Below are 27525 nucleotides of genomic sequence, written 5' to 3' on the forward strand. Positions count from 1 at the left end.
GACGAGGGAGGGGGGGTGCGAGAGACGAGGGAGGGGGGGTGCGAGAGAGAGACTTGGGAGGGAGGGGGGGAAAGAGACTTCAGGGAGCGAGGGGAGGGGGCGGGGTGAGAGACTTGGGGAGGGGCGAGGCGGAGGGGGGGAGAGCAGGGAGGGAGAGGGGAGCGGCGAGGGGGACGGGGAGGAGGGTCGAGGGGGAGTGGGGGGGTGTCGGGGAGAGGGGGAGTGTGGGGGCTGTCGGGGAGTGTGGGAATGGGGGGGGTCGGGGAGTGGGGGGGGAGTGGGGGTTGTCGGGGAGTGGGGTGGGGGGGTGTCGGATAGTGGGCGGCTCTGAGAAGGGGAGAGAGAGAGAGGGGGTGGTCGGAGAGAGAGAGAGGGGGAGGTCGGGGAGAGAGAGAGGGGGTCGGGAGCGGGGATGGGGCGAGAGCGCGGAGAGAGACAGACCGAGGGAGGGAGGGGACGGGACGACACAACGGGCGGAACTCGAGGAGAGGATGTCAAAAATTAGGTTTGTCAGGTTAAGAGCACGGAGAGCACTGTGGGGTAGGGGGATAAAATGTGATCGGGGTCTAAAGGGTGGGATGAGAGTGAATGTGATCCAGATGGTAAGACGAATCACGTTCTTGCCACCCCTCCCCCTTTACACCCGCACCACGTTCTCCCTCTCCTCTCCCTGCACCTGGTTGATTTCACATCATACTTAATAGACCTGTTAACAATCCGTGACCCCCACACAATGCCCCATCTACGGCGGGGTTGGGGGAGGGATGGTAAGGTTAGAAACTTATTGGGGGCAGAAGGTCATTAATCTGTGGGGGAGGCCAACCTCGGCGGGGAGGAGGTTGCGGGGAAGAATATGAGGAACGTGGGGGGTGGAGGTCGGGAACTTGGGCGGTGGTGGATGGGGGCAGGAACTTGTTTGGGGGAGGGGGTGAGTGAGCCCTGTCTGTTCCAAGTGAACTCTGTTCTGTCTGGAATCGGCAGTTGGAATGGCTCGAATTACACTTTGTAAAGTCACAGATTACATTGGTAGGGCGGTTCTGATTACACATTCCAGTGAAACTGCTGGGATTGTCTTATCCTCCAAGAGGATAAATCAGCAATCAGTCATGTGATCAAGGGGTCCCCCAATCAGAGCTTTAGGTGTTACAAATAGATGTGTCCCAAAATTAATGCCAGTTTGATTGCTGTTTTGTGTTAATTGATCTAGGCTGGGCTGACAGATGGGATACTATAATTGATTCTCAATGCTTTTTGGTAGGGTGGGAAAACCTATTTGGGCATTGCTGTGATTACCCCTGTGGTTAGACTGCTGTTCATTAAGGCCTATGCATCAAGATTGGTCACTTGGATGATGTACTGGTGGGTGTATGGTGTCTGAGGAACCATACCCTCACATGGGTCAATACCTTTGGCCCGGGGTGGGGGCAGGAATTGTTGCCGTTTTTTTTTAAAAGCCTATATGTAGACTATGTGTAGAGTGTATTTATATTTAAAGTTTGCAACAGTGTAAGGTTGATTGACTAGGTTAAGAATGTAAAGGTGTGTGTTTTTTATGTTTAAAGTGTAAGCTAGTGGAGTTGGATTTTTCTATTTGATGCAGAAAAAAACTGTATATAGAGCTGAGGATGGTATTTTAGGAATAGTGTAAATTCATATTTCTAGATGCTGTGACTAAGCTTCACTGCATCTTTTTAAAAAGACATTTATGATTTTCTTTTTCAGAAACTGAAAATTGAATTGCAACAACTCAAAAAGCAGTTAGTAGTAAGCCCCTTTTCTAAGTTTATTGCAAAGTTATTGATTACTGGATAAACTGAAAGCTGTAAAAATGTTCACTGCAGGAATTTTAGGAGTAATGGTTTTTGAATGTACTTCCTACGAGAAACTGCATTATCAGGGTATGTACTGGAAACTACTATTTTGAACAATTCTGAAAGATAGTTGATTAAGTACTATGCAAATGCAAGTTCTCCCCGTGATTGGGAAGGTCGATGTTTGTGATTTTTTTCCATCTCACGGAGGATGATGGCGTCGTGACAAATGGCAGGTGGGGAAATGTGGGACAGCACCGGGAGCCATTCGGTTGGAGTGGATTGGACCGTTCCTGACAATGTCATCATGGCGGTGTTTAGCTGTACATCCACGACCTTTTATATATGGTCCTAAAGCTCTACAGTACGCAACAAGGGGGCCCCACTAAGACCAAAAGCACAAAATGTTCATAATGTAGCAAGTGTTCTTTATACAAACACGCAGAGTATTTGCTGGCGCAAGTTCAATTTAAGGGGTAGTCGTTACTGAGACATTGCTGAAACTGGAGCTGAACTGGGAACTGAAAATACCAGGTTATAAGGTCTACAGGAAGGTTAGGCAATCTGGTGGAGGGAGAGGAGTAGTATTAGTGATTAATGATATTTCTTTTATGATGTGCAATATTACGAGAAGTAAGCAGGCAGTGGCGATTTTATAGGTAGAATTAAGAAATAGAAAGCATTTAAGACTGCAGTGGGAGTTGTGTATAGGCCCCTGGTATCAGCTGTGAAGTGGCAGAATGTATTAATACAGAGATTAGACAAGCCTGGAGCAAAGGCAGAGTGGATTTAATGGGGGATTTTAACTTCCAGTGGGATAAGCAGGCGACCTCATGTCAGAAAGGTAGCAAATTTCTTGAGTATGTTGAGGATAGTTTTCTGCAAAAATATGTCCTAGAACCAACAAAGGGACAGACCATATTAGACTTGGCTAAATCTGGCACATTACTTATTACTAGCGGCCTAACAGTGCATGAACGTTTATCTAATGGCAACCATAATATGATTGAGTTCAATATTGTGTTTGAAAGGGAGAAATGCAAAATAGCTACTAAGATTCTAGATTTAGATATAAAACTAAAGGAAAAAGCATACAAGAATCGAAAAAATAGCACAGATCCTGGCAAATAGCAGAGACGCAAAGGGTGACAGAACAGATAGTAAGAGCTATAAAAAAGGGAGTATGAAAAGAAACTTGCAAGGAATATCAAAATCAACACACAAAATGTTGTTATACTTGGAAAAAGAGGGTGGTTAAGAGCAATGTGGGCCCCTTAACGACTGATAATGGTGATATTATAAATGAAAATAAGGAAATGGCGGACATGTTAAATAATTACTTTGCAAATGGAGTTCAGTGGACCTGAGGGCATCTTCAAGGGTATTCCCAGAGCTCTGCAAAGTCATCAGATTTCTATGTTTTTTAAATGTTAATTTTACATATTTCTGTTGGTGTATGTTAATGAAATGTTTTCTGCAGTGATAGCTCCAGGAGCGTAGCATCAGGAACGGGCCATTCAGTCCCTCGAGGCTGTTCACCCATTTAATTAGATCATGACTGATCTGTATCTTAACTCCATCTACCCGCCTTGGTTCCTTTGAGTAATTGGAATTCTTTTGGAAGATGGGATGCAGGTCCCAGGTGTGTTGTCAATACTTCAGGGTGCCCTAGGCATAAGAGTTTGAAAACCACTGATTTCTGCAACAGCACTAAATGTAGTGAAAACATTTTAAGGTGAATTTTACAAAATAAATTGTACTGTTTTGCTAATTTAGAGGTAGCATTTTGACAAAAGTATTCCTGATAATCATTAATTTATGATTGAATTAATAATGGTGTTTTCCTCAAAGGATGAAGTCATCAAAGTTTCGTCAAACAACAAATTGGACCTGAATTTGGAAAAAAGTAGAGTTCAAGAAATGGTAAGAAACTTTTGCAACTACAATCGCTTGTTTTATTTATTTGTGATGTTTCTCGATGCTTTTGAAAGACATTAAAGTAGAATAGAGTATCCGAAGTATTGATACTGATACTGCAACTATTTCTAAGTTACTTGGATTCAGAAATTCAATGAAAATTGATCACATTTGCAGATGATGCCTAACTCGGAAGGGCAGTTGATTCAAGGAAGGCAGCTAATTCTGAGGATGCAACTTGAAAGATACAAAATGAGTTGATATGTAAGAGGGTGGAACAAGGGCAGATGAAATTTAATACAGAAATGTAAAGTACTACGCATAGGAAGTTAAAAATGGGCAACCTAAGAGCAGCAATCAACAAAGCAAGTGGAAAGCAGAATAATAAGTCAAAAGGGAAACCTATTCAAATTGTATAGGCCTGTAGTCAAGTTCTGGTCACCAAGACACAAAACAAACATTCAAAGCATTGGAGACTGTTCAAAGGAAGAGCCAAAAGGCTTATCCTTTGGGTCAGAGGAAAGGGAGGAAAAACTTGGGGTTTTCAGTCTTAGAAGGAGGCACTCGTGAGATATGAGAGGTATATAAAATAGTAAATGGTATGAAAAAGCTAGATCTAGATAAATAAATTGAGAATGGGAGAAGTTGAATCTAGTAAAAGGCAAATTTAGAACTGATACTGAAAATTCTTCTTGGAGAGTGATCAACACATGGAATTGACACCAGCTCAGAAATTCCATTATAGCTCAGCAAATATATCCAGTAACTGAACCGTGCAGACCAGATTCCAGTTCAATTTCCTGGTTTGTGCTGAGTTATAATGTTGAATGTGACCTTAGAAAAATTGGCCTCTCTGATCTAGCTTCATTGCTCTCCATTCCCTGCATTTGTTGCACTGCAAAATATTAATAGTGCATTTCAGTATTGAGACCCACAGTTTCTGTATTAATTTTTAACTCCCATCTGTTACCCTTTTAAAGACCAATATTCACATGTTTTTCCCTTTGCTACCATCAGACCTGGCAGCGCCATTCAGATCTTGTCATTAGGACCACATAGACAGACATGGGTCTCCGAGCAAGCACCAATGTAGGATAGATGTACCTTTACTTCTAATTCCCATATATTTTCCTAAAGCTTCTGAACATGTGACTCTCCAACAAAATGTTGATAAAAGTGCCCTTTGCTTTCTGATGTATCTGTCTTGCACTAGTTATTTGCTTTCTCTGATATTGCTTGTTTGGGATAGAATAAGTCTGTTCTGGATTTAAAGTTGAATGAGAAGATTTGTTTGCATGTGTTTTCAATCAGTGTCATCCATGAATGTCTTGGGAGTAAACCGGGGAATGTTTTTTTTCCTCCTAACTTGGCATTGCATTTTACCATATGGGACTGGAATGAATACTGTAGAAATGGGAAACATTTGCTTAATCTATTATACTTTTTGTAGCTATTAGTCAAAGACCCTATTCATTTGGTTGTGTTGCTAAAACTGGCTGTTTGGTAGGCCTTACTTTTGCTGGAGGAATGTGCAAGCAAATCGGTATGTTCTCTTGGTTTAAACCTGGAACAAAATTAATCTTTTTTTCACTTGTGTTGATGAGGTAGTGAAACATAGAAGTTAGTGTTATACATGTTCAGGGTTTGATAGTATTCGATGGAGTTAAATGTCACTTTGTACCCAAGAAGGTGCAAGTTAAAACTTTTGTAATCAAGTGAAATCCGCTGTATTGATTTTCTGCTATTGTTTAATTTATTAATAAACCTGACTTTTATAGCCTTGAGTTGTATGGCCTGATGGTGTTTGTTCCTTTTTAATACAAAGCATGTTTGTATTATTTCTAATAAGATAATCTCAGTAACCAGGGTTGCTGTTCGTATACTGTGCATATAACTTTAATGATTGGAGAGTTAGGAGCGAGAACATGCTTACAAGGGCAACCTTTAGTGTTAAGCATGAGAGAAGTATCTGATGAAGTGCTACAATTTCAAATATGTATACCAAGTGTAGTACAGATTGTGGAATGCATAATGGACCTTTCAACAGCAAATGTAATTTAAGAATTTCAGCCCTAGATCTCTTAAGAACATATTACTTTCTCACTTGCTATTGTAAAACATTTTAGTGCCAATGAGAACTTTTTTTAAAGGTTATTGTTTAATACATTACATACGATATACGGCACACAAACAGGCCACGTGGCCTAACCAGTCCATGGTTACCTCCTACTGTCTTTCGTCATCTAACTCTTATCAGCATAACCCTCTTTCTTCCCTTCTCTCTCATATGTTTATCTAGCCATCTATACGATTTGCTTCACTACTCCCTGTGGTAGCGAGTTCCACATTCTCACCACTCTCTGGGTAAAGAAGTTTCTTCTGAATTCTCTTTGATTTGTTGGTGACTATCTTGTATTGATGGCCTCTAGTTGTGCTCTTCCCCATAAGTGGAAACACTCTGTCAACTCTTATCAAAATCTTTCATAATTTTGAAGACCTCCATTAGGTCACCCCTCAGCTTTATTTTTCAAGCGAAAAGAGACCCAGCCTGTTCATCCTTTCCTGATAGGTATACCCTCGCATTTCTGGTATTGTCCTTGTAAATCTTCTCTGCACCAGAATTGTACGCAGTACTCCCAAGTGTGGTCTAACCAAGGTACGATACAAGTTTAGCTTAACTTCACTACTTTTCAATTCTATCCCTCTAGAAATAAATCCTAGTGCTAGGTTTGCTTTTTTATGGCCTTGTTAACCTTTATCGGTACTTTTAGTGATTTGTGTATTTGTACTCCGAGATCCCTTTGCTCCTCTATCCCACCCAGACTCGCACCCTCCAAGTAATATGTGACCTCTCTGTGATCGGGGCCCAGGGGAGATGCGAGTTCGGGGCCAAGGGCCCAGTAACAGCACGGGCCAACCCACTCTGCGATATGTGTGCGCACTAGGTCCGTGCAGCGGAGCAGGTCTCCAGTTGTCTTGGGTGATCCTTGCCGTTGGACCAGGACCTGGCTCTGTCGGGCCCGTGTGGTGGCTGGTGTGCAACGGCCACCACACGTTGAAAGGGGTCCACACACAGGCATCTTCCATCCTTCGGATGTGGTTTGGGGCCTGGAGTTTGGGGTCCTTCATTGGGACACCTGTGGGCTTATCCTTTTTTGGCGGGTGGCCTCGTGGCTATGGTACTAGACTTATAAGTTGGAGAATGTGAATTCAAAACCCTTCTTGGTGAGGTGTGAAACTAGATTCAGAAATCTTTGGACTGTTACCAGAAAATTATCTTGAAAGCTGCTGGTTTGTCATAAAAACCTTGGTTTACAGTGTCCTTCATGTGAGAACCTGCCGCTCCTACCTGGTCTGGCCTGTGTGTGACTCCGGTCCCAAATTGTGTGGTTGACTGTTAATATTCTCAGGGTAACCAGGGATGGGCAACAAGTACAGACTTGCTGCGTATGTCACAAGAATTAATAATATTTTTGAAAATCCTATGGCACTAGATTGATTGTTCTTGGAAAATGTCAACTCCTATTATTATTGCTGATGTTAGCAGCCTGGACCGCTTCCCTTTGAAAAATTATTTTATTGTTTAAAAATCTAAATAGCTTAAAATATTTTTTTAGGTCGTGTGGGCTGGATTTTCCTCTGCTGTACTGCCTGAAAGTAGATGGTATAGCAATGGAAAATGAGGTGAAGCCTACTGCTGGATTCCCCATGCCAGCTGACACCACCAGGAATTTTCACCCCTCCCCCAGCAAGGAACAAGGAGGGAGTAACGTGTGGTGGCCTGGCCCGGAAATCGGCACAGTCCCGGCCTGCAAGACCATCAGCAGGCTAGAGCCATTGGAGGGAGCAGCGTGCGGCGCCATACCACTGCAGGGAGCAACGCGTGCTGCTGCAGGAGGGCGACTGCTGTGAAGCAAGGTCGCTGATTGCAGTGCGGGTAGGCACAGCAGGAGGGGCGAAGGAGCGGCAAGAGTTCGTCGAAGGAAGTGACTGGGGCCCAGGAGAGGTGTGAGTTTGGGGCTCAGAAGAGGCGAGGGCCCAGGGGCTGAACAGGCCAGCCCACACTGCTATATGTGTGCGCGCTCGGTCTGTGCAGCAGAGCTGGTCTCTAGTCGTCTTGGGTAATCCTTGCCACTGGACCAAGACCTAGCTCTGTCAAGCCCGTGTGGTGGCTGGTGTGCAACCACATGTTTAAAAAAAAATCCAAGCGCAGGCATCTTCCACCTTTCAAGATGTAGTTCGGGATCTGGAACATTGAAACATCTGTGAACTCATCCCTTTTTGGCGTGGAAGCAAGTCATCCTCACTTCGAGGGACTGCTTATGATGATGATGATGATTCTTCCTACCAAAACACAATACCTCACAGTTACATTTCATTACTAATCTCATGATCCAATATCATGTCCACCTGTGCTATCTCCCTGGTAAATACTGAAACAAAGTAATTATTTAATATTTCTGCCATCCCTTATCCCCATCCTGACCATTTTCTTTTATTTATTTGCATATAAAATATTTTACTATTTTATTTTGTTCCTTGATGATTTAATTTCATCGTTCCTCTTTTACTTCCTAATTGTTTTTTTGATTTCTTTCCTAGTCTCTTAATTCTCTAACTCTCCTTTATCATGCTCTCTCTCCTCTGCTGTCCATGTACTTATTGTATACCGCTTTCCTGACGCTCAATTTTTCCCTTATGGCTTTATTCATCCATAGTGTCCTATTAATGCTTATTTTGTTCTTTTTTAGCAGATATATATTTTTCCTGGACTTTGTTGAACACCTTTTAAATGTTTCCCATTGCTGTTCTACGTCATTGTTTGCCAATATTGTTGTCCATTTTATTTTCCAAAGTTCTATTCTCAGCCCTTCAAAATCAGTTTTTCTCCAATCTATTACGCTGGTCTTCGTCATAGTTATGTCCTTCTCAATTATTATCTTAAAGCATATTATATTATGGTCACTATTGCCAAATGTTCCCCTACTATTACTTCTCTTATCTGCTCTGGTTCAGAGAAACATAGAAAATAGGAGCAGTAGTAGGCCATTCGGCCCTTCGAGTCTGCACCGCCATTTAGTTTAATCATGGCTGATCCTCTATCTCAACACCATATTCCCGTTTTTTTCCCCATACCGCTTGATGCCTTTTATTTCTAGAAATCTATCTATCTCCCTCTTAAATATATTCAGTGACTTGGCCTCCACAGCCTTCTGTGGTAGAGAATTTCACAGGTTCGCCACCCTCTGAGTGAAAACAATTTCTCCTTATCTTGATCCTTAATTTCCTACCCCATATCCTGAGACTGTGACCCCTTGTTCTAGACTTCCCAGCCAGGGGAAACATCCTCCTCCCATCCGGCCTATTCAACCCAGTCAGAATTTTATACGTTTCAATGAGGTCCCCTCTCTCTCTTCTAAACTCTAGTGAATACAGGCCTAGTCGACCCCATCTCTCCTCATACGACAGTCCTGCCATCCCAGCAATCCGTCTGACGAACCTTCGCTGCACTCCCTCTATGGCAAGTATATCCTCTTAATTCTCCCTTATCATGCTCTCCCCTGCAGTCCATATACTTATTGTATGCCCCTTTCCTGACACTCAAAACTGCACACACTAATCCAGGTACGGTCTCGCCATCATTATCATCATCATCATCATCGTCATCGTCATAGGCAGTCCCTCAAAACAAGGATGACTTGCTTCCACGCCAAAAAAAGGATGAGTTCACAGGTGTTTCAATGAAGGACCTAAAATTCGAGGTCCTGAACTACATCCTGAAGGATGGAAGATGCCTGCGCGTGGATTTTTTTAAACTTGTGGTGGCCGTTGTACACCAGCCCTGTCTCACCAAGACCCTGTATAACTGTAGTAAGACGTCCTTGCTCCTGTACTCAAATCCTCTTGCAATGAAAGCCAACATACCATTTGCCTTCCTAACTGCTTGCTGCACCTGCATGTTTGCTTTCAATGACTGGTGCACAAGGACACCTAGATCCCTCTGTACATCGACACTTCCCAAGTCATCACCATTTAAATAATACTTTGTCCTTATGTTTTTCCAACCAAAGTGGATAACTTCACATTTGGCCATGTTATACTACATCTGCCATGTATTTGCCCACTCACTCAACCTATGCAAGGGGATGGGAACCAATGCAGGGAGACAGAGGGAGACAAAAAGGAGGCAAAAGCAAAAGACAGAAAGGAGATGAGGAAAAGTGGAGGGCAGAGAAACCCAAGGCAAAGAACAAAAAGGGCCACTGTACAGCAAAATTCTAAAAGGACAAAGGGTGTTAAAAAAAACAAGCCTGAAGGCTTTGTGTCTTAATGCAAGGAGTATCCGCAATAAGGTGGATGAATTAACTGTGCAAATAGATGTTAACAAATATGATGTGATTGGGATTACGGAGACGTGGCTCCAGGATGATCAGGGCTGGGAACTCAACATCCAGGGGTATTCAACATTCAGGAAGGATAGAATAAAAGGAAAAGGAGGTGGGCTGGCATTGCTGCTTAGAGGAGATTAATGCAATAGTTAGGAAAGACATTAGCTTGGATGATGTGGAATCTATATGGGTAGAGCTGCAGAACACCAAAGGGCAAAAAACGTTAGTGGGAGTTGTGTACAGACCTCCAAACAGTAGTTGTGATGTTGGGGAGGGCATCAAACAGGAAATTAGGGGTGCATGCAATAAAGGTGCAGCAGTTATAATGGGTGACTTTAATATGCACATAGATTGGGCTAGCCAAACTGGAAGCAATACGGTGGAGGAGGATTTCCTGGAGTGCATAAGGGATGGTTTTCTAAACCAATATGTCGAGGAACCAACTAGGGGGGAGGCCATCTTAGACTGGGTGTTGTGTAATGAGAGAGGATTAATTAGCAATCTCATTGTGCGAGGCCCCTTGGGGAAGAGTGACCATAATATGGTGGAATTCTGCATTAGGATGGAGAATGAAACAGTTAATTCAGAGACCATGGTCCAGAACTTAAAGAAGGGTAACTTTGAAGGTATGAGGCATGAATTGGCTAGGATAGATTGGCGAATGATACTTAAGGGGTTGACTGTGGATGGGCAATGGCAGACATTTAGAGACCGCATGGATGAATTACAACAATTGTACATTCCTGTCTGGCGTAAAAATAAAAAAGGGAAGGTGGCTCAACTGTGGCTATCTAGGGAAATCAGGGATAGTATTAAAGCCAAGGAAGTGGCATACAAATTGGCCAGAAATAGCAGCGAACCCGGGGACTGGGAGAAATTTAGAACTCAGCAGAGGAGGACAAAGGGTTTGATTAGGGCAGGGAAAATGGAGTACGAGAAGAAGCTTGCAGGGAACATTAAGGCGGATTGCAAAAGTTTCTATAGGTATGTAAAGAGAAAAAGGTTAGTAAAGACAAACGTAGGTCCCCTGCAGTCAGAATCAGGGGAAGTCATAATAGGGAACACAGAAATGGCAGACCAATTGAACAAGTACTTTGGTTCGGTATTCACTAAGGAGGACACAAACAACCTTCCGGATATAAAAGGGGTCAGAGGGTCTCGTAAGGAGGAGGAACTGAGGGAAATCTTTATTAGTCGGGAAATTGTGTTGGGGAAATTGATGGGATTGAAGGCCGATAAATCCCCAGGGCCTGATGGACTGCATTCCAGAATACTTAAGGAGGTGGCCTTGGAAATAGCGGATGCATTGACAGTCATTTTCCAACATTCCATTGACTCTGGATCAGTTCCTATCGAGTGGAGGGTAGCCAATGTAACCCCACTTTTTAAAAAAGGAGGGAGAGAGAAAACAGGGAATTATAGACCGGTCAGCCTGACCTCAGTAGTGGGTAAAATGATGGAATCAATTATTAAGGATGTCATAGCAGCGCATTTGGAAAATGGTGACATGATAGGTCCAAGTCAGCATGGATTTGTGAAAGGGAAATCATGCTTGACAAATCTTCTGGAATTTTTTGAGGATGTTTCCAGTAAAGTGGACAAAGGAGAACCAGTTGATGTGGTATATTTGGACTTTCAGAAGGCTTTCGACAAGGTCTCACACAAGAGATTAATGTGAAAAGTTAAAGCACATGGGATTGGGGGTAGTGTGCTGACGTGGATTGAGAACTGGTTGTCAGACAGGAAGCAAAGAGTAGGAGTAAATGGGTACTTTTCAGCATGGCAGGCAGTGACTAGTGGGGTACTGCAAGGTTCTGTGCTGGTGCCCCAGCTGTTTACATTGTACATTAATGATTTAGACGAGGGGATTTAATGTAGTATCTCCAAATTTGCAGATGACACTAAGTTGGGTGGCAGTGTGAGCTGCGAGGAGGATGCTATGAGGCTGCAGAGTGACTTGGATAGGTTAGGTGAGTGGGCAAATGCATGGCAGATGAAGTATAATGTGGATAAATGTGAGGTTATCCACTTTGGTGGTAAAAACAGAGAGACAGACTATTACCTGAATGGTGACAGATTAGGAAAAGGGAAGGTGCAACGAGACCTGGGTGTCATGGTACATCAGTCATTGAAGGTTGGCATGCAGGTACAGCAGGCGGTTAAGAAAGCAAATGGCATGTTGGCCTTCATAGCGAGGGGATTTGAGTACAGGGGCAGGGAGGTGTTGCTGCAGTTGTACAGGGCCTTGGTGAGGCCACACCTGGAGTATTGTGTACAGTTTTGGTCTCCTAACTTGAGGAAGGACATTCTTGCTATTGAGGGAGTGCAGCGAAGATTCACCAGACTGATTCCCGGGATGGTGGGACTGACCTATCAAGAAAGACTGGATCAACTGGGCTTGTATTCACTGGAGTTCAGAAGAATGAGAGGGGACCTCATAGAAACGTTTAAAATTCTGACGGGTTTAGATAGGTTAGATGCAGGAAGATTGTTCCCAATGTTGGGGAAGTCCAGAACCAGGGGTCAAAGTCTGAGGATAAGGGGTAAGCCATTTAGGACCGAGATGAGGAAAAACTTCTTCACCCAGAGAGTGGTGAACCTGTGGAATTCTCTACCACAGAAAGTAGTTGAGGCCAATTCACTAAATATATTCAAAAGGGAGTTAGATGAAGTCCTTACTACTCGGAGGCTCAAGGGGTATGGCGAGAAAGCAGGAAGAGGGTACTGAAGTTATATGTTCAGCCATGAACTCGTTGAATGGCGGTGCAGGCTAGAAGGGCTGAATGGCCTGCTCCTGCACCTATTTTCTATGTTTCTATCTAAATCGCCTTGCAGCGTCTTTGCATCCTCCTCACAATTCACAATCCCACCTAGTTTTGTGTCGTCAGCAAACTTGGAAATATTACATTTGGTTCCCTCATCCAAATCATTTATATATTGTGAACAGCTGGGACCCAAGCACTGATCCCTGTGGTACCCCACTAGTCACTGCCCACCACCCCGAATGAGACCTGTTTATTCCTACTCTCTGTTCATTCCCCATTACTAGATCCTTTAGATAATCCTCCCTTGGGCTTTTTACATATTGGGTTAGAAAGGAGTTGTGCATACATTGTAGAAACTCCATTCCCTTATTCCTTTTACCTTCTGTCCAATTAATATCAGAGTAATTGAAATCCCCCATGATGATTCTGTTTTTTACTCATTTCCCTAATTTGTTTGCATATTTCTTCCTCCACCTCCCTTCCCCTATTAGTGTGATTGATTCTTTATTGTCTTTTATCTCTCGCCACATAGATTCTATCTTGTCTTGCTGATAGCTGCGTCACTTTTTTCTACAGCCATTATGTTATCCCTAATAAGTACAGCTACTCCACTTCCCCTTCTTCCTTCTCTATTTTTTCTAAATATGTTATACCCTGCAATGTTTGATTCCCAGTCCTGATTTTTCTGTAGCCTTGTCTCAGTAATCCCTACTATGTCTGGTTCCTTGCAACGCATGATTGCCTCCTGCTCTCCTGTTTTATTACGGACATCGTGCATTGCTGTACGGCAGTTTAACTCATTTTTAATGTGTCAGCTGTGGCTCAGTGGGCAGCACTGAGTCAGAAGGTTATGGGTTCAAGTCCCACTCCAGGGACTTGAGAACAATAAATTTAAGCTGACACTCCAGTGCAGTACTGAGGGAGTGCTGCGCTGTCGGAGGTGGCGTCTTTCAGATGTAAAAGATCACATGGCACTATTCCGAAGAAGAGCAGGGAATATATTGGCCAATATTTATCTCTCAATCAACATCACAAAAAACAGATTATCTGGTCATTATCACATTGCTGTTTGTGGGGGCTTGCTTGTACACAAATTGGCTGCCGCGTTTCCCACATTACAACAGTGACTACACTCCAAAAAGTATCTTATTGGCTGTAAAGCGCTTTGAGATGTCAGATGGTTGTGAAAGGTGCTATCCAAATCCAAATCTGTCTTTCTTAATAGTTTACGTTAATTTGATTACACGGGAATACTTAGTTTAACCTGATAAAACATCTGAACACCACAGTGAATGTCACAGCAAGCTGCTTATTTTAAGCAGATATGCAATATAACTTTGTAATCTACTTTTGGTGTTACTTTCAGCATCACTTGTGACACTTTTTGTCTCTACAGTTAACAGAGCACGAAAGGAGAGTACTGGAAACCAGAGCAGATATAGTGGAGTTGGTAAGAATTGTCTTTTGAATTTTAATTATGTAATTCCTTTATTCCTCACATGTCCACACTGTCTTCCTTCGACTGAAGGGAAGAATAGTTGAGCTCCTGGCCGTCTCCACAGTCTCTGACATTATTTATTGGCGTGCTTCATTTGGCTATTTAAAAACTGCCTAACGTCACTCTTACGAGTTTTGATGTGGCTCATTCTTAATTTTCAGCATTCACAGGAAGACCGAGCTGTGACTCAAACAAACCGAAAGATAGACACCGAAGTAGCAGGGCTCAAAACTCTGTTGGAATCGCACAAAATCGACACCATTAAATATTTAGCAGGTAAGAGGACCGTTTATCAAATTGAATAACAATTGCTCTGTATACTGTAAGTTCTGGTGTATGCCACCTCCTGTACATTTGGTTGGGGGGGGGGGCGGGGGTCAGGGGAAACATGTGATTTGTACATCAGGTATACAATAGTCACAATGTTTAAAGCATGTTTGGCATTGAAATTAGGTGGAATAGAAATCAAGACCCAAAGAAAGAAAGGTGCTTTACATAATAGTTGCCTGTTAAAGAAGCTGTGATTAAGCAATAATAAGGGAGCAAAGATTCATTTTTCAGATGTATCTATCAACTTGAGTTGCATATAATCCATTATTTTTAATATCAGTATTGTAGTCCTCAAATGTTCATATTGTTTAAAGGATCTTTGGCTTGCTCCTAGGGTTGCTTAAAGCACTTTTATGTTGATGCTTGTTTAGTTCCGATCACAGCAGAGTGGTGCATGTCGGCTGGTTCTCTGTGTTTATGTTGTCAAAACTGGCTTCATCCCGATGGCAGAATCAAGATTTTCATGCGTCTATGATTCAGTTATCAGGGCAAGGAGGCTCGTTTAAGCAATGTAATTGAGAGGACCCAGTATGTGGACGCTACTCCCCTATAATCAGAATTAATTAATGCAATGTAAATACAGCAATGTCTTTTTTTTTAACTAACTGTCGAGCTAGTGAAATGATGAGCACTATAAACTTGCCATTGATCTTTATCTTGATGGATGTTTCCTTGTAGGTTCAGTTTTCACGTGCCTTACCATAGTGCTTGGATTTTATCGCCTCTGGGTATGAAATTTAGTCCCTGACTGGACCGTAATATTCATCTTCAAAGTTTCAGAAAAAAGAACCGTAGTGATTGTTCGTAAATATCTGAGAAATAATCATTTGAAATGCCCTGGATGCCTTAAAGAATCAAGAATTTTACATATTGATTTAATTCAAAAAATTCTTGATGTGTGAATCTATTGAACTTATTTGAATCTTATCAAATTTAGGGTTTATAAAATATGTGTGCCTACTCTAATATAAACTGAGGATTGTACCTGTAAATTTTGTACTAATTTAACAATTTAAAACCTTTCTGCATTTATTTTTTTACCACAAACATGTATTTACTTTCTTCAAAATAAATGTTGTCTAGTTCTGTTGGGCTACCACAGATTAAGTTATCAAAGTGTTCATAATTGTAAAGTGATGCACAGTGTCAAATTGCTGGTTGTGAGTAGTAATGACAGGTGCTTCTAGGGTACATACTAAAAAATAAAATGTTTCTAGAAAGTTGGTCAGCAATTGTTGCTTTATAGTGAAGAGACCAGTTTGGGATATTTACACAACTACAAAAACCAAAGCAAGAATTGAAAAGCCACATTGTTTTTCACGTATCTTGACATTGTTTCAAATATTTGATTATGACTGTTCAGGAACTATTTGGTGGTAAACTGTCATCAGGTGGTGCTGGGATTAATCTCGTGAATATCAAGCATTTAAGGAATGACTGATTTGTTGCTTCCCAGTGGTTCAGCCAAATTGCACTAATGAGCTATGTGAATGATGTCAACTTCAACCAATGTAATATCACAAGTCAATGTCCATGGTTTCATAGAATCTGATTCTGCAACGTTTCATACTAAGTGTGAAAAAAGTGTCGATAATGCGTACAAGAACAAGAAAAGTCAAATAAATCGCCATTCTGTCTATCAGGTGTTGGGCTCTATTTCAACTTACCCTAGCAAACGTTTCTCTACCTCTAGACCCACACAAGTCTTTGTTTCTACTACCTCGCCTGAGATCTTTCTGCTTTTAATCACCTTTTAAGTAAGACTTAAATTAAAATATATATCTAGATTTTTTTTATCTTCACTAATTTATCATGAACATTTCTTGCCCGTTTAAAATTAAACCTACAAATATTAAGAACAATTGGGATTGGAAAAGCATTTCTGTGTCTGTTACCTTCTTTCAAAAAATTGGAACAGCAAAATAACCATCAGTGTTTGAACATCATATCTTTAGATCTGTATCCCAGATTCAATTCCCAGTCAGTGCTGAGTTAGTTGATCTAGGCCCGGCTAGAACTAGGGATGCTAAGTGTTCATAATTGTAAAGTGATTCACAGTGCTAAATTGGCCTCACTGTCACTGCCATGGTGGGGAAAGGAAAGAAAAAATTGTACATTTCCAACCCCAATCGCTATAGAAAATAGGTGCAGGATTAGGCCATTCGGCCCTTTTGAGTCTGCACCACCATTCAATATGATCATGGCTGATCATGCATTTCAGTACCCCATTCCTGCTTTCTCCCCATACTCCTTGATCCCTTTAGCCATGAGGGCCACATCTAATGCCATTTTGAATATATCTAATGAACTGGCCCCAATAACTTTCTGTGGTAGAGAATTCCACATGCCCACAACTCTTGAGTAAAGAAGTTTCTCCTCATCTCGGTCCTAAATGGCTTACCCCTTATCCTTAGACTGTGACCCCTGGTTCGGGACTTCCCCAGTATCAGGAACATTCTTCCTGCATCTAACCTGTCCAATCCCATCAGAATTTTATGTTTCTATGAGATTTCCTCTCATTCTTCTGAATTCCATTGACTACAAGTCTAGTCGATCCAGTCTTTCTTCATATGTCAGTCCTGTCATCCCAGGAATCAGTCTGGTGAACCTTTGCTGCACTCCCTCAATAGCAAGAATGCCTTTCCTCAGATTAGGAGACCAAAATTGTACACAATATTCAAGGTGTGGCCTTACCAAGGCCTTGTGCAACTGTAGTAAGACCTCCCTGCTCCTATACTCGAATCCTCTCGCAATGAAGGCCGCCTTCACCGCTTGCTGTACCTGTACGCCAACTTTCAATGACTGATGTACCATGACACCCAGGTTTCATTGCACCTCCCCCTTTACCAATCTGTCACCATTCAGATAATAATCAGCCCTCCACCAAACCTCACATTTATCCACATTATACAGCATCTGGCATGTATTTGCCCATTCACCTAACCTGTTCAAGTCACCCTGCAGCCTCTTAGCATCCTCCTCACAGCTCATACTGCCACCCAACTTAGTGTCATCTGCAAACTTGGAGATATTACATTCAATTCCTTCGTCTAAATCATTAATGTATATTGTAAATAGCTGGGGTCCCAGCACTGAACCTGGCAGTACCCCACTGGTCACTGCCTGCCATTCTGAAAAGGACCTGTTTATTCCTACTCTCTGCTTCCTGTCTGCCAACCAGTTCTCTCTCCACGTCAGTACATTACCCCCAATACCATGTGCTTTAATTTTGCACACTAATCTCTTGTGTGGACCTTGTCAAAAGCCTTTTGAAAGTCCAAATACACCACATCCACTGGTTCTCCCTTGTCCAACTCTACTAGTTACATCCTCAAAAATTCTAGAAGATTTGTCAAGCATGATTTTCCTTTCATAAATCCATGCTGACTTGGATCGATCCTGTCACTGCTTTCCAAATGCGCTGCTATTACGTCTTTAATAATTGGTTCCAACATTTTCCCCACCACTGATGTTTTTCTCTCCCTCCTTTTTTTTTTTAAAAAGTGGGGTTACATTAGCTACCCTCCAGTCCATAGGAACTGATCCAGAATCTATAGAATGTTGGAAAATGACCAACAATGCATCCACTATTTCTAGAGCCACTTCCTCAAGTACTCTGGGATGCAGACCATCAGGTCCTGGGGATTTATCGGCCTTCAATTTCCCTAACACAATTTGCTGACTAATAAGGATTTCCTTTAATTCCTTCTTCTCGCTAGATCCTCATTCCCCTAGTATTTCCGGAAGGTTATTTGTGTCTTCCTTAGTATGATGTATGATGTCTTCCATGGTGAGGGCATATGTGCACAAATTGTTGAAGGTGGCATGGCAGATTGAGAAAACGGTTAGGAAAGCATATGGGATACTAGGCTTCATAAATAGAGGCATCGAGTACAAAACCAAGGAAGTTATGATAAGCCTTTATAAAACACTGGTCCAGCCTCAACTGGAGTATTTTGTCCAATTCTGGGCACCGCACTTTAGGAAGGATGTGAAGGCATTAGAGAGGGTGCAGAAAAGATTTACAAGAATGGTTCCAGGGATGAGGAACTTCAGTTATGTGGATAGACTGGAGAAGCTGGGGTTGTTCGACTTAGAGCAGAGAAGGCTGAGGAGATTTGATAGGTGTTCAAAATCATGAGGGTTCTAGGCAGAGTAGATAGAGAAAAACTGCTCCCATTGGAGGGAAGGGTCGCGAACCAGAGGACACAGATTTAAGGTAATTGGCAGAAGAACCAAAGACGACATGAGGGAATACTTTTTTTACGCAGCGATCAGTTAGGATCTGAAATGCACTGCCTGAGGGTGGTGAAGGTAGATTCAATCGTGGCTTTCAAAAGGGAATTGAATAAGTACCTGAAGGAAAAATATTTGCAGGGCTACAAGCAAAGGGCGGGGGAGTGAGACTAGCTGAAGTGCTCTTGCAGTGAGCTGGCATTGACTCGACAGGCTGATAGAATGGTTATAGCACAGAAGGACGCCTATGATTTAATATAATACCAATAGTTGCAATTGCTCCTGCTATTGAAACAGAATCTGTGGGAAATTTAAGTTGCTTTCTATTTTGCACGTAAAGCTTTTAAGGCCAAAAAAAAATGTTTTGCACTCTTAAATATTTCCTGTATTTAATGTTGAAATCTTGAGTATCTGCTCCTGCAGTTCTACCTTGGGCTCACATTGACATTTGTAATGTTTGTGTGAACAGTAATCAATAAAAATGATGAAATGTATTTTAACAGGTCCTATTGGTATTGTTTTATGTAACCATGCTTATTATATAGGAGGATTATTTTTGTGTGGAATTTTTTTTGGGAGATCCGGGTAGACAATTGAAGGAGTGGCCAATTCAGGTTGTTGTCCGTAGAGTCCAGTCCCGTATTCTCCTGTGTTTTTTATGCATCAATTATAGAACCCTAATCTGGTCAATAATATGCATTGCAAATGGGTTGTGCTCGTGATCACGTCAACCATATTTGGCCGTGATATGATACAGGCAAGACCTACTGTTTATTCCAAATGCTATATTGCAAGGATACAAAATGCTGTGTGTGATTTTACATTATCTACAACAACTTGAATTTGTATGGTGTCTCCAACACAACTCTTTTTCAGATGTTTTTTTTCTTTGGTGAAGGATGTGGGTAGAAGAAAAAAAAAGGCAAGTTAGACTCTTCAGCACTTAACAGTTAGCTTGTAAAATACCATTTGCAAGCAGGAGCTGTGGGCTGCTGTCCTGTTTAATGTCTATAGCTCAGTGATTCATATGGGAACCTGCAAGAGCTTCCTGCATAAGCCTCCACCAAGGCATCTAATGCAGAAAATGTTCTTGTATATGTAATTGTAACATTTTCTTTTAATTTATGCCCATTATGTTATTAACCATATCTCTAGTAAAAGTACTTGACTTAATGGAGAACCTATGATGTTGACTGACAGAATTTTCAGAAAATATTTTGATATGATTGGGTCATCGTTTTATTTTAAATGTGTAATCTTTTGGAACTTCAGCCAAATCATTCTCCCTACTCTAATCGATCAATAAGGTTTCTGCCCCTCCCACAGGACTGCCCTCATTAATTCTTACCTATCTGATCATAGCCAAAGCATCTCCAGTAATTACTTCTTTTCCAGCTCTTGCACTATTACCTCAAGGGCAATGTTTCCGTTAAGGATAGGGGTCTGGAGATCCCATGCAGCTCGTTCAATGGCTTTATAATTGAAATAACTGCGCATGTGCGAGAAATTGAATGGGCCATGCAGCAAGTGAAAGGGCCTGCCCACCAAAAATAAAAATTACAGGGAATATTGCTCGGGTCCACCGAGGATAAATCCCTGGCCCCCTCCTCTTCCCCATCTTATATACATCTGCAGACGTAGGTCAGCTTCCATCCACTGACATCCAGCTCCATCTCTGCACTATTTTTCTCCACTGAATATGTTGTCACACCACTTGTCTCGCATTCAGTCCTGGATGAGCCGCTATCAACATTGTCCCTTGTCAAAAACTCCGTACGCAAGTCAACAACTTCATCCCCTTCTGTGGCCACTATTCAAGCTGAACCCGACTGATCACAGCCTCGGTGTCTTATGTGACCCTGAGTAGAGCAGCAGACCCGATATCATCTCCATCCCAAAGACAACTTGCTTACAACTTCATGACATTGTGCACCTCCACCCCAAGCCTTGGTCCATGTGATGCTGAAACCCTGATCCATACCTTTCTCTCCTGGCCAGCCTCACATCCATAAGCTTAAGTTCATCCAAAATGCTGCTGCCCATATTCTATGCAACACCAAATCCCGCTCACTCCTCTACTCGCTGAACTATATTGGCTACTGGTCACCCAATCCCTCAGTTAAAATTCTTGTCCTTGTGTTTAAATCTCTTCATAACAGAACTGCTATGAATGTACCCAATGATTTCAGTTATCTTGAGATATAAGATGCAAAAGTAAAGAGACTGATGTCTATAATAAATAAAAACAGAAAATGTTGGAAATACTCAGCAGGTCAGGCAGCATCTGTGGAGAGAGAAACAGTGTTGATGTTTCATCGACTTGAAATGTTAAATCTGTTTCTTCACAGATGCTGCCTGATCTGCTGAGTATTTCCAGCATTTTCTGTTTTTATTTTATTTCCAGCATCCGCAGTATTTTGCTTTTGTACTGATGTTTATAATAATTACCTTGTCTGATATTTCACTGCGAGAACCATCTAATCAATATTCCAAATGGCTTTTGTATCTCTAGGAGTTAATCCTTTGTAAGCTGAATCTGACCCATCAATAACCTTAAGTGAGAACATTTGTACCCTGTAGGCGACATAGGTAAAAAAATTTCAAATGCTACGCAGGGGCATGCATGACTCCAGATTGTGATGGACAAAAATGTGCTTGAAAGGCAAGAATATATATGCAGAACTTCCATGGCTTTGTTTACAGTGGGCCTTATCATAGGTGGTCCCTCGTATCGAGGATGACTTGCTTCCACGCCAAAAGGGATGAGTTCACAGGTGTTTCAATGAAGGACCTAATATTCCAGGTCCCGAACTACATCTTGAATGGTGAAAGATGCCTGTGCTTGGAATTTTTTAACATGTGGTGGCCTTTGCACACCAGCCCCACAAGGGCTAGACAGAGCTAGGTCTTGGTCCAGTGGCAAGGATTAATCAAGACGACTGGATACCAGCTCTGCTGCATGGACCTGGTGCGCACACAATCACAGTGTAATCTGGCCCGTGCTGCCCCAGGGCGTACGCTTCTTCTGGCCCCAAACTCATGCCTCTCCTGGGCCCCGATCACGTCGCTCCACGATTACTTGCCATTCCTGCACCCCAACCTCGCCGCTCCTGCTGTACTTGCCCACACTCCAATCACCGACCAGCATTGAGGACTCTACACTTTAGAGAAGCGCAGACTTAGGGGTGATCTGATCGAGCTTTATAAGATGATGAAGGGAATAGATTGTGTTCGATTTGACAGCTTGTTATTCTAGAACCAAATGTTGGGAGGATCTATGGTCGGACCTGAACCACCCTGTTCTCTCCCCGGGAATGCTGCAGTTAAATTGGGAACCATTGTTCGTTCTTCCTGGTCTGGCCACTAAACGTTGGCATAATATTCAGATGGCATGTTCTTTCCCTATTACTACATCTTGTATACATCTGGGTTCTTAGCCAACAGAAGACCAACATGTAAAGGGGGAGGGAGGGCAGAAAACATCCCTTCATCCAGCAGAAACCAAGTGCTATCACGGACTGCAGCGGTTCAAGAAGGCGGATGACCACCATCTTCTCGAGGACAATTAGGGATCGGTAATAAATGCTGGCCTTGCCAGCGACACCCACATCCCATGAACGAATAAAAATAAATTTTAAAAAATAACGGGAGTTATCAAAGCAATCCACTTTTTCTGACACATGGCCATCTTAAAGCCAACACCTGCCTGACTCCTGAATTTATATTTAATCGAGGTCCTATTATGTATAGGATCCTAATACCATTATCATGGCATTCTGGGTGGACGGGATAGGTTGTCACAGACCAGGAGAAGAGGCCCTCAAAGGTAAGTTTTTAAAAAAAAACACACCAGTGGGCCTTAATTGCCATTGCCAGGGAATGAGATGTATACATCCAGTGAAAGAGTTTGGAAGAGACCTACACTTAAACAGTGACTGGTTCCTGAAAAATACTATTTTTTTTCTCTTTGCTAACTGATATAGTTCTGTTCATAGGAATGTTTTTGAGTTATCGGTTTATAAAAAAAGGCAACTTCATACAATACAAAATATAAAGCTCTCATTCTGTCTTAAGCTCTAGCTGTGTGTTTCTCTCATTGAAGTAAAAATAGGTTCTTGAAAATATCTTTCCTATCAAAACTTAACCTCAAAGATTTAAAAGTTCACGGCTTAGCTTGTTTTGAGGTTATCTGGAAAAACAAACTCATTATTATTGCTAAAGCCTCCAATGTCTGGTCCTATAGCACAGTTTAGTTGCTGAAAATTATACTGTGCACGCGCTGGCTCTGCTGTATGCTGGCAATTGTAAGCACTGATGCTTGCTTGCAGATATAGTAATGTTTCTTCAGTTACAGACTCAAGAGTACGAACTCAAACTCCTAGGCTTTTCAGAGGCTGAGGCCTACTAAAAACATTAATAAAGATACATGAAAGACAAAGTTATAAGTAAATTATTGTATAATCTGTATTTTTTGTCTTTACTATGTTGCAAACTTTCTTTTCAAAATTGACTGTTATTAGGAAAACAAAGATAGTGGTCAAGCATTTTCAAAAAGCTTTCAGAATGATTTTGATTGGTTCATATTTCCTGTTCATCCATTGTCATTACTTTCACATATGCTTGGTAGGGTTCTACAATGTTTGTTTAATACATTTTCTCCCTATGTAGTTCTGATTTGCTGTTTTATATGGAAGCCAATCGATTTGAGTCAATCAAAGTGATGTAGGTAGTTGGAATGTGGTGTGCAATGACCATCACACGTTAAAACAATCCACACACTTGCATCTCCCACCCTTCAAGATATAGTTCGGGACCTGGAATATTAGGTCCTTCATTGAAACACCTGTGAACTCGTCCCTTTTTGGCATGGAAGCAAGTCATCTTCGTTTCGAGGGACTGCCTCTGATGATGATGCAGTCGACTGTTTTTATTGCTGGTGGATTTACTCTGGCATTGCTCGAGCCGAATTGGAGGATATGCTGTTTTAGAACAAAAGATAGGCCATGCAATGCAGAATATAGTATAGGGATCCCAAATTTACAATGGCATTATGTTAACGACATGGTATTCTGTTTTCACTGGTGTTTTGGGGATCAAATTCTATAACTAAGCAAGTTGCCTTGGGCTGTGATAGTACTGAGTTGGAGGTCATAACATATAACATAAGAAATAGGAACTGGAGTAGGCCATTTGGCCCCTTGAGCCTGCTCTGCCATTCAATAAGATCATGGCTGATCTTCTACCACAGCTCCACTTTCCTGCACTATCCCCATATCCCTTGGTATCCAAAAATCAATCCATCTCTGTCTTGAATATACTCAACTGAGCATCCATAGCTCTCCGGGGTAGAGAATTCCAAAGATTCACAACCCTTGAGTGCTGGTTAGAACCTTAAAATTTTGCTTTCCTATAGCGGGTTGACTCTGCCCAATCACGATTTTCTAAGTGCTTTGTTATCACGTCCCTAATAGATTATAGCATTTTCCCTACCACTGATGTCACGCTAACTGGTCTATAGTCCCCTGTTTTCTCTCCCTCCTTTCTTGAATAGCTGAGGGTTACATTTGCTACCTTCCAATCCACGGGGACTGTTCTAGAATCTAGAACTTTGGAAGATCAAAACTAATGCAACCACTATCTCTGTAGCTACCTCTTTTAAAATCCTAGGATGTAGAACATCAGGTCCAGGAGATTTGTCAAATTTTAGTCCCATTAATTTTTCCAATACTGTTTCTTTACTAATACTAATTTATTTATATTCCTCATTCTCACTAGACCCTTGATTTCCCACTAGTTCCAAAATGTTTTTTGTGTTTTCTACTGTGAGGTCATGAAGGACATTATATTCATCTAAATCTAATCTTTTTTACTCTTGTTTAACACACAATTAAGGGTGAAATGTGAGCTCATGTTTCTTGAGATCTCCCAAAAGACTTTTGGTTGGCTTGTAAAAAAAAATTAATAAGTTATCAGATAATAACAAACACATGGCTTGAGGACATAAACATCATTTTTCAAAAATCTCAAACTATTCAAACATTAATTTTTTAGGCTGTTTCCACGTGAGGCATATCAAAGAGGCACACACGGCTGGAGTGTGAAAAAATTTGGAAGAAATTTCTTAATTGTTTACTGCCCAGGAATATTGAAGCAAGTTTCTGGAGCTGCAGCTGTATAAACAGATCTTGAGTAATAATGATTGCTGTGGAATTTAAAATCTAAACAGATCAAGTGTAATTCACTGTGTGTGTGTGTACCCCTCTATTCCCCTTCTCTCTGCTGTGATTTTTTTCAGCTGAACTCTTTCTGAAGTTGAAGTTACTGGCTTCATTTTGAATAGAAATCGTTAACTAGCAGCAGGTGTGATTACTGCATCACCATTTTAGCCAAATGTAGTAATTTTAGTCAAAAATCCTTGGGTAAATGTACTTAATGAATATGTACCACCATTTAGTCTCTTTACAATCGCACCAATTTTGGAAATTCTGGCATGAATTTATCAGACACACCGCATCTAGGTTTTTGATCAGCAGTTGCAAGCGGTACTTTGACTTCATCAGAGTGATGTCTTGCAATGAGGTGCACCAGACCTGTCCCTGCTCTCCATCCAGTACGTGCTTAGATGCTGCTTGCCTTTCACCATAATGTGCTCTGTTGGAGCTGCTCGTTATTGGTTGCACTTGCTTTCATCTGGCTTGGAGCAGTTATTCTGATTGGTTGAGCTGATCACGAAGACAGCTCCCCTCTCCATACAAAATGGATGGCGTTTCCATGGTGTTTGTGTTTTCACCTGCATTAAACACCATCTTAGCTAACCAATAAATTGTAACCAAGGAAGTAAAGCGCATATGATGATGAAAACTATTCGCAGACTGCTTTTTGTTTTACTACTCTACCAATAAACAGACAGCAAAGTTAAAATACACAGACGATTATTGGCAAGACTTTATTTTTGTCTTAAAACACTCCAGTGATGGGCTGTGGGACATTTTGCTACACTAAAAGCACTATACTATATTGATATTGAGGAGGAGTTAAACTAATATGGCAGGGGGATGGGAACCAATGGAGGGAGACAAAAAGGAGGCAAAAGCAAAAGACAAAGGAGATGAGGAAAAGTGGAGGGCAGAGAAACCCAAGGCAAAGAACAAAAAGGGCCACTGTACAGCAAAATTCTAAAAGGACAAAGGGTGTTAAAAAAAAACAAGCCTGAAGGCTTTGTGTCTTAATGTAAGGAGTATCTGCAATAAGGTGGATGAATTAACTGTGCAAATAGATGTTAACAAATATGATGTGATTGGGATTACGGAGACGTGGCTCCAGGATGATCAGGGCTGGGAACTCAACATCCAGGGGTATTCAACATTCAGGAAGGATAGAATAAAAGGAAAAGGAGGTGGGTTGGCATTGCTGGTTAAAGAGGAGATTAATGCAATAGTTAGGAAAGACATTAGCTTGGATGATGTGGAATCTATATGGGTAGAGCTGCAGAACACCAAAGGGCAAAAAACGTTAGTGGGAGTTGTGTACAGACCTCCAAACAGTAGTAGTGATGTTGGGGAGGGCATCAAACAGGAAATTAGAGGTGCATGCAATAAAGGTGCAGCAGTTATAATGGGTGACTTTAATATGCACATAGATTGGGCTAGCCAAACTGGAAGCAATACGGTGGAGGAGGATTTCCTGGAGTGCATAAGGGATGGTTTTCTAGACCAATATGTCGAGGAACCAACTAGGGGGGAGGCCATTTTAGACTGGGTGTTGTGTAATGAGAGAGGATTAATTAGCAATCTCATTGTGCGAGGCCCCTTGGGGAAGAGTGACCATAATATGGTGGAATTCTGCATTAGGATGGAGAATGAAACAGTTAATTCAGAGACCATGGTCCAGAACTTAAAGAAGGGTAACTTTGAAGGTATGAGGCGTGAATTGGCTAGGATAGATTGGCGAATGATACTTAAGGGGTTGACTGTGGATGGGCAATGGCAGACATTTAGAGACCGCATGGATGAATTACAACAATTGTACATTCCTGTCTGGCGTAAAAATAAAAAAGGGAAGGTGGCTCAACCGTGGCTATCTAGGGAAATCAGGGATAGTATTAAAGCCAAGGAAGTGGCATACAAATTGGCCAGAAATAGCAGCGAACCCGGGGACTGGGAGAAATTTAGAACTCAGCAGAGGAGGACAAAGGGTTTGATTAGGGCAGGGAAAATGGAGTACGAGAAGAAGCTTGCAGGGAACATTAAGGCGGATTGCAAAAGTTTCTATAGGTATGTAAAGAGAAAAAGTTAGTAAAGACAAACGTAGGTCCCCTGCAGTCAGAATCAGGGGAAGTCATAACGGGGAACAAAGAAATGGCAGACCAATTGAACAAGTACTTTGGTTCGTTATTCACTAAGGAGGACACAAACAACCTTCCGGATATAAAAGGGGTCAGAGGGTCTCGTAAGGAGGAGGAACTGAGGGAAATCTTTATTAGTCGGGAAATTGTGTTGGGGAAATTGATGGGATTGAAGGCCGATAAATCCCCAGGGCCTGATGGACTGCATTCCAGAATACTTAAGGAGGTGGCCTTG

The 27525-nt window shown here is 41.8% G+C and overlaps 1 protein-coding gene across 1 annotated transcript in view; it reads left to right on the forward strand.

Annotated features, from left to right (window-relative positions):
* LOC139264081 (ran-binding protein 9-like) overlaps window positions 1–27525 on the forward strand; it is a 192622-nt gene that overhangs the window by 35686 nt on the left and 129411 nt on the right. Inside the window, exons 5-8 of the mRNA XM_070880174.1 lie at window positions 1723–1764; window positions 3663–3734; window positions 14279–14332; window positions 14542–14656. Of these exons, the coding sequence (XP_070736275.1) occupies window positions 1723–1764; window positions 3663–3734; window positions 14279–14332; window positions 14542–14656 (283 nt within the window). The remainder of the gene's footprint in view (window positions 1–1722; window positions 1765–3662; window positions 3735–14278; window positions 14333–14541; window positions 14657–27525) is intronic.

This window comes from Pristiophorus japonicus, chromosome 5 (genome assembly GCF_044704955.1).
Source record: "Pristiophorus japonicus isolate sPriJap1 chromosome 5, sPriJap1.hap1, whole genome shotgun sequence".
Lineage (NCBI taxonomy): Eukaryota > Metazoa > Chordata > Chondrichthyes > Pristiophoridae > Pristiophorus > Pristiophorus japonicus.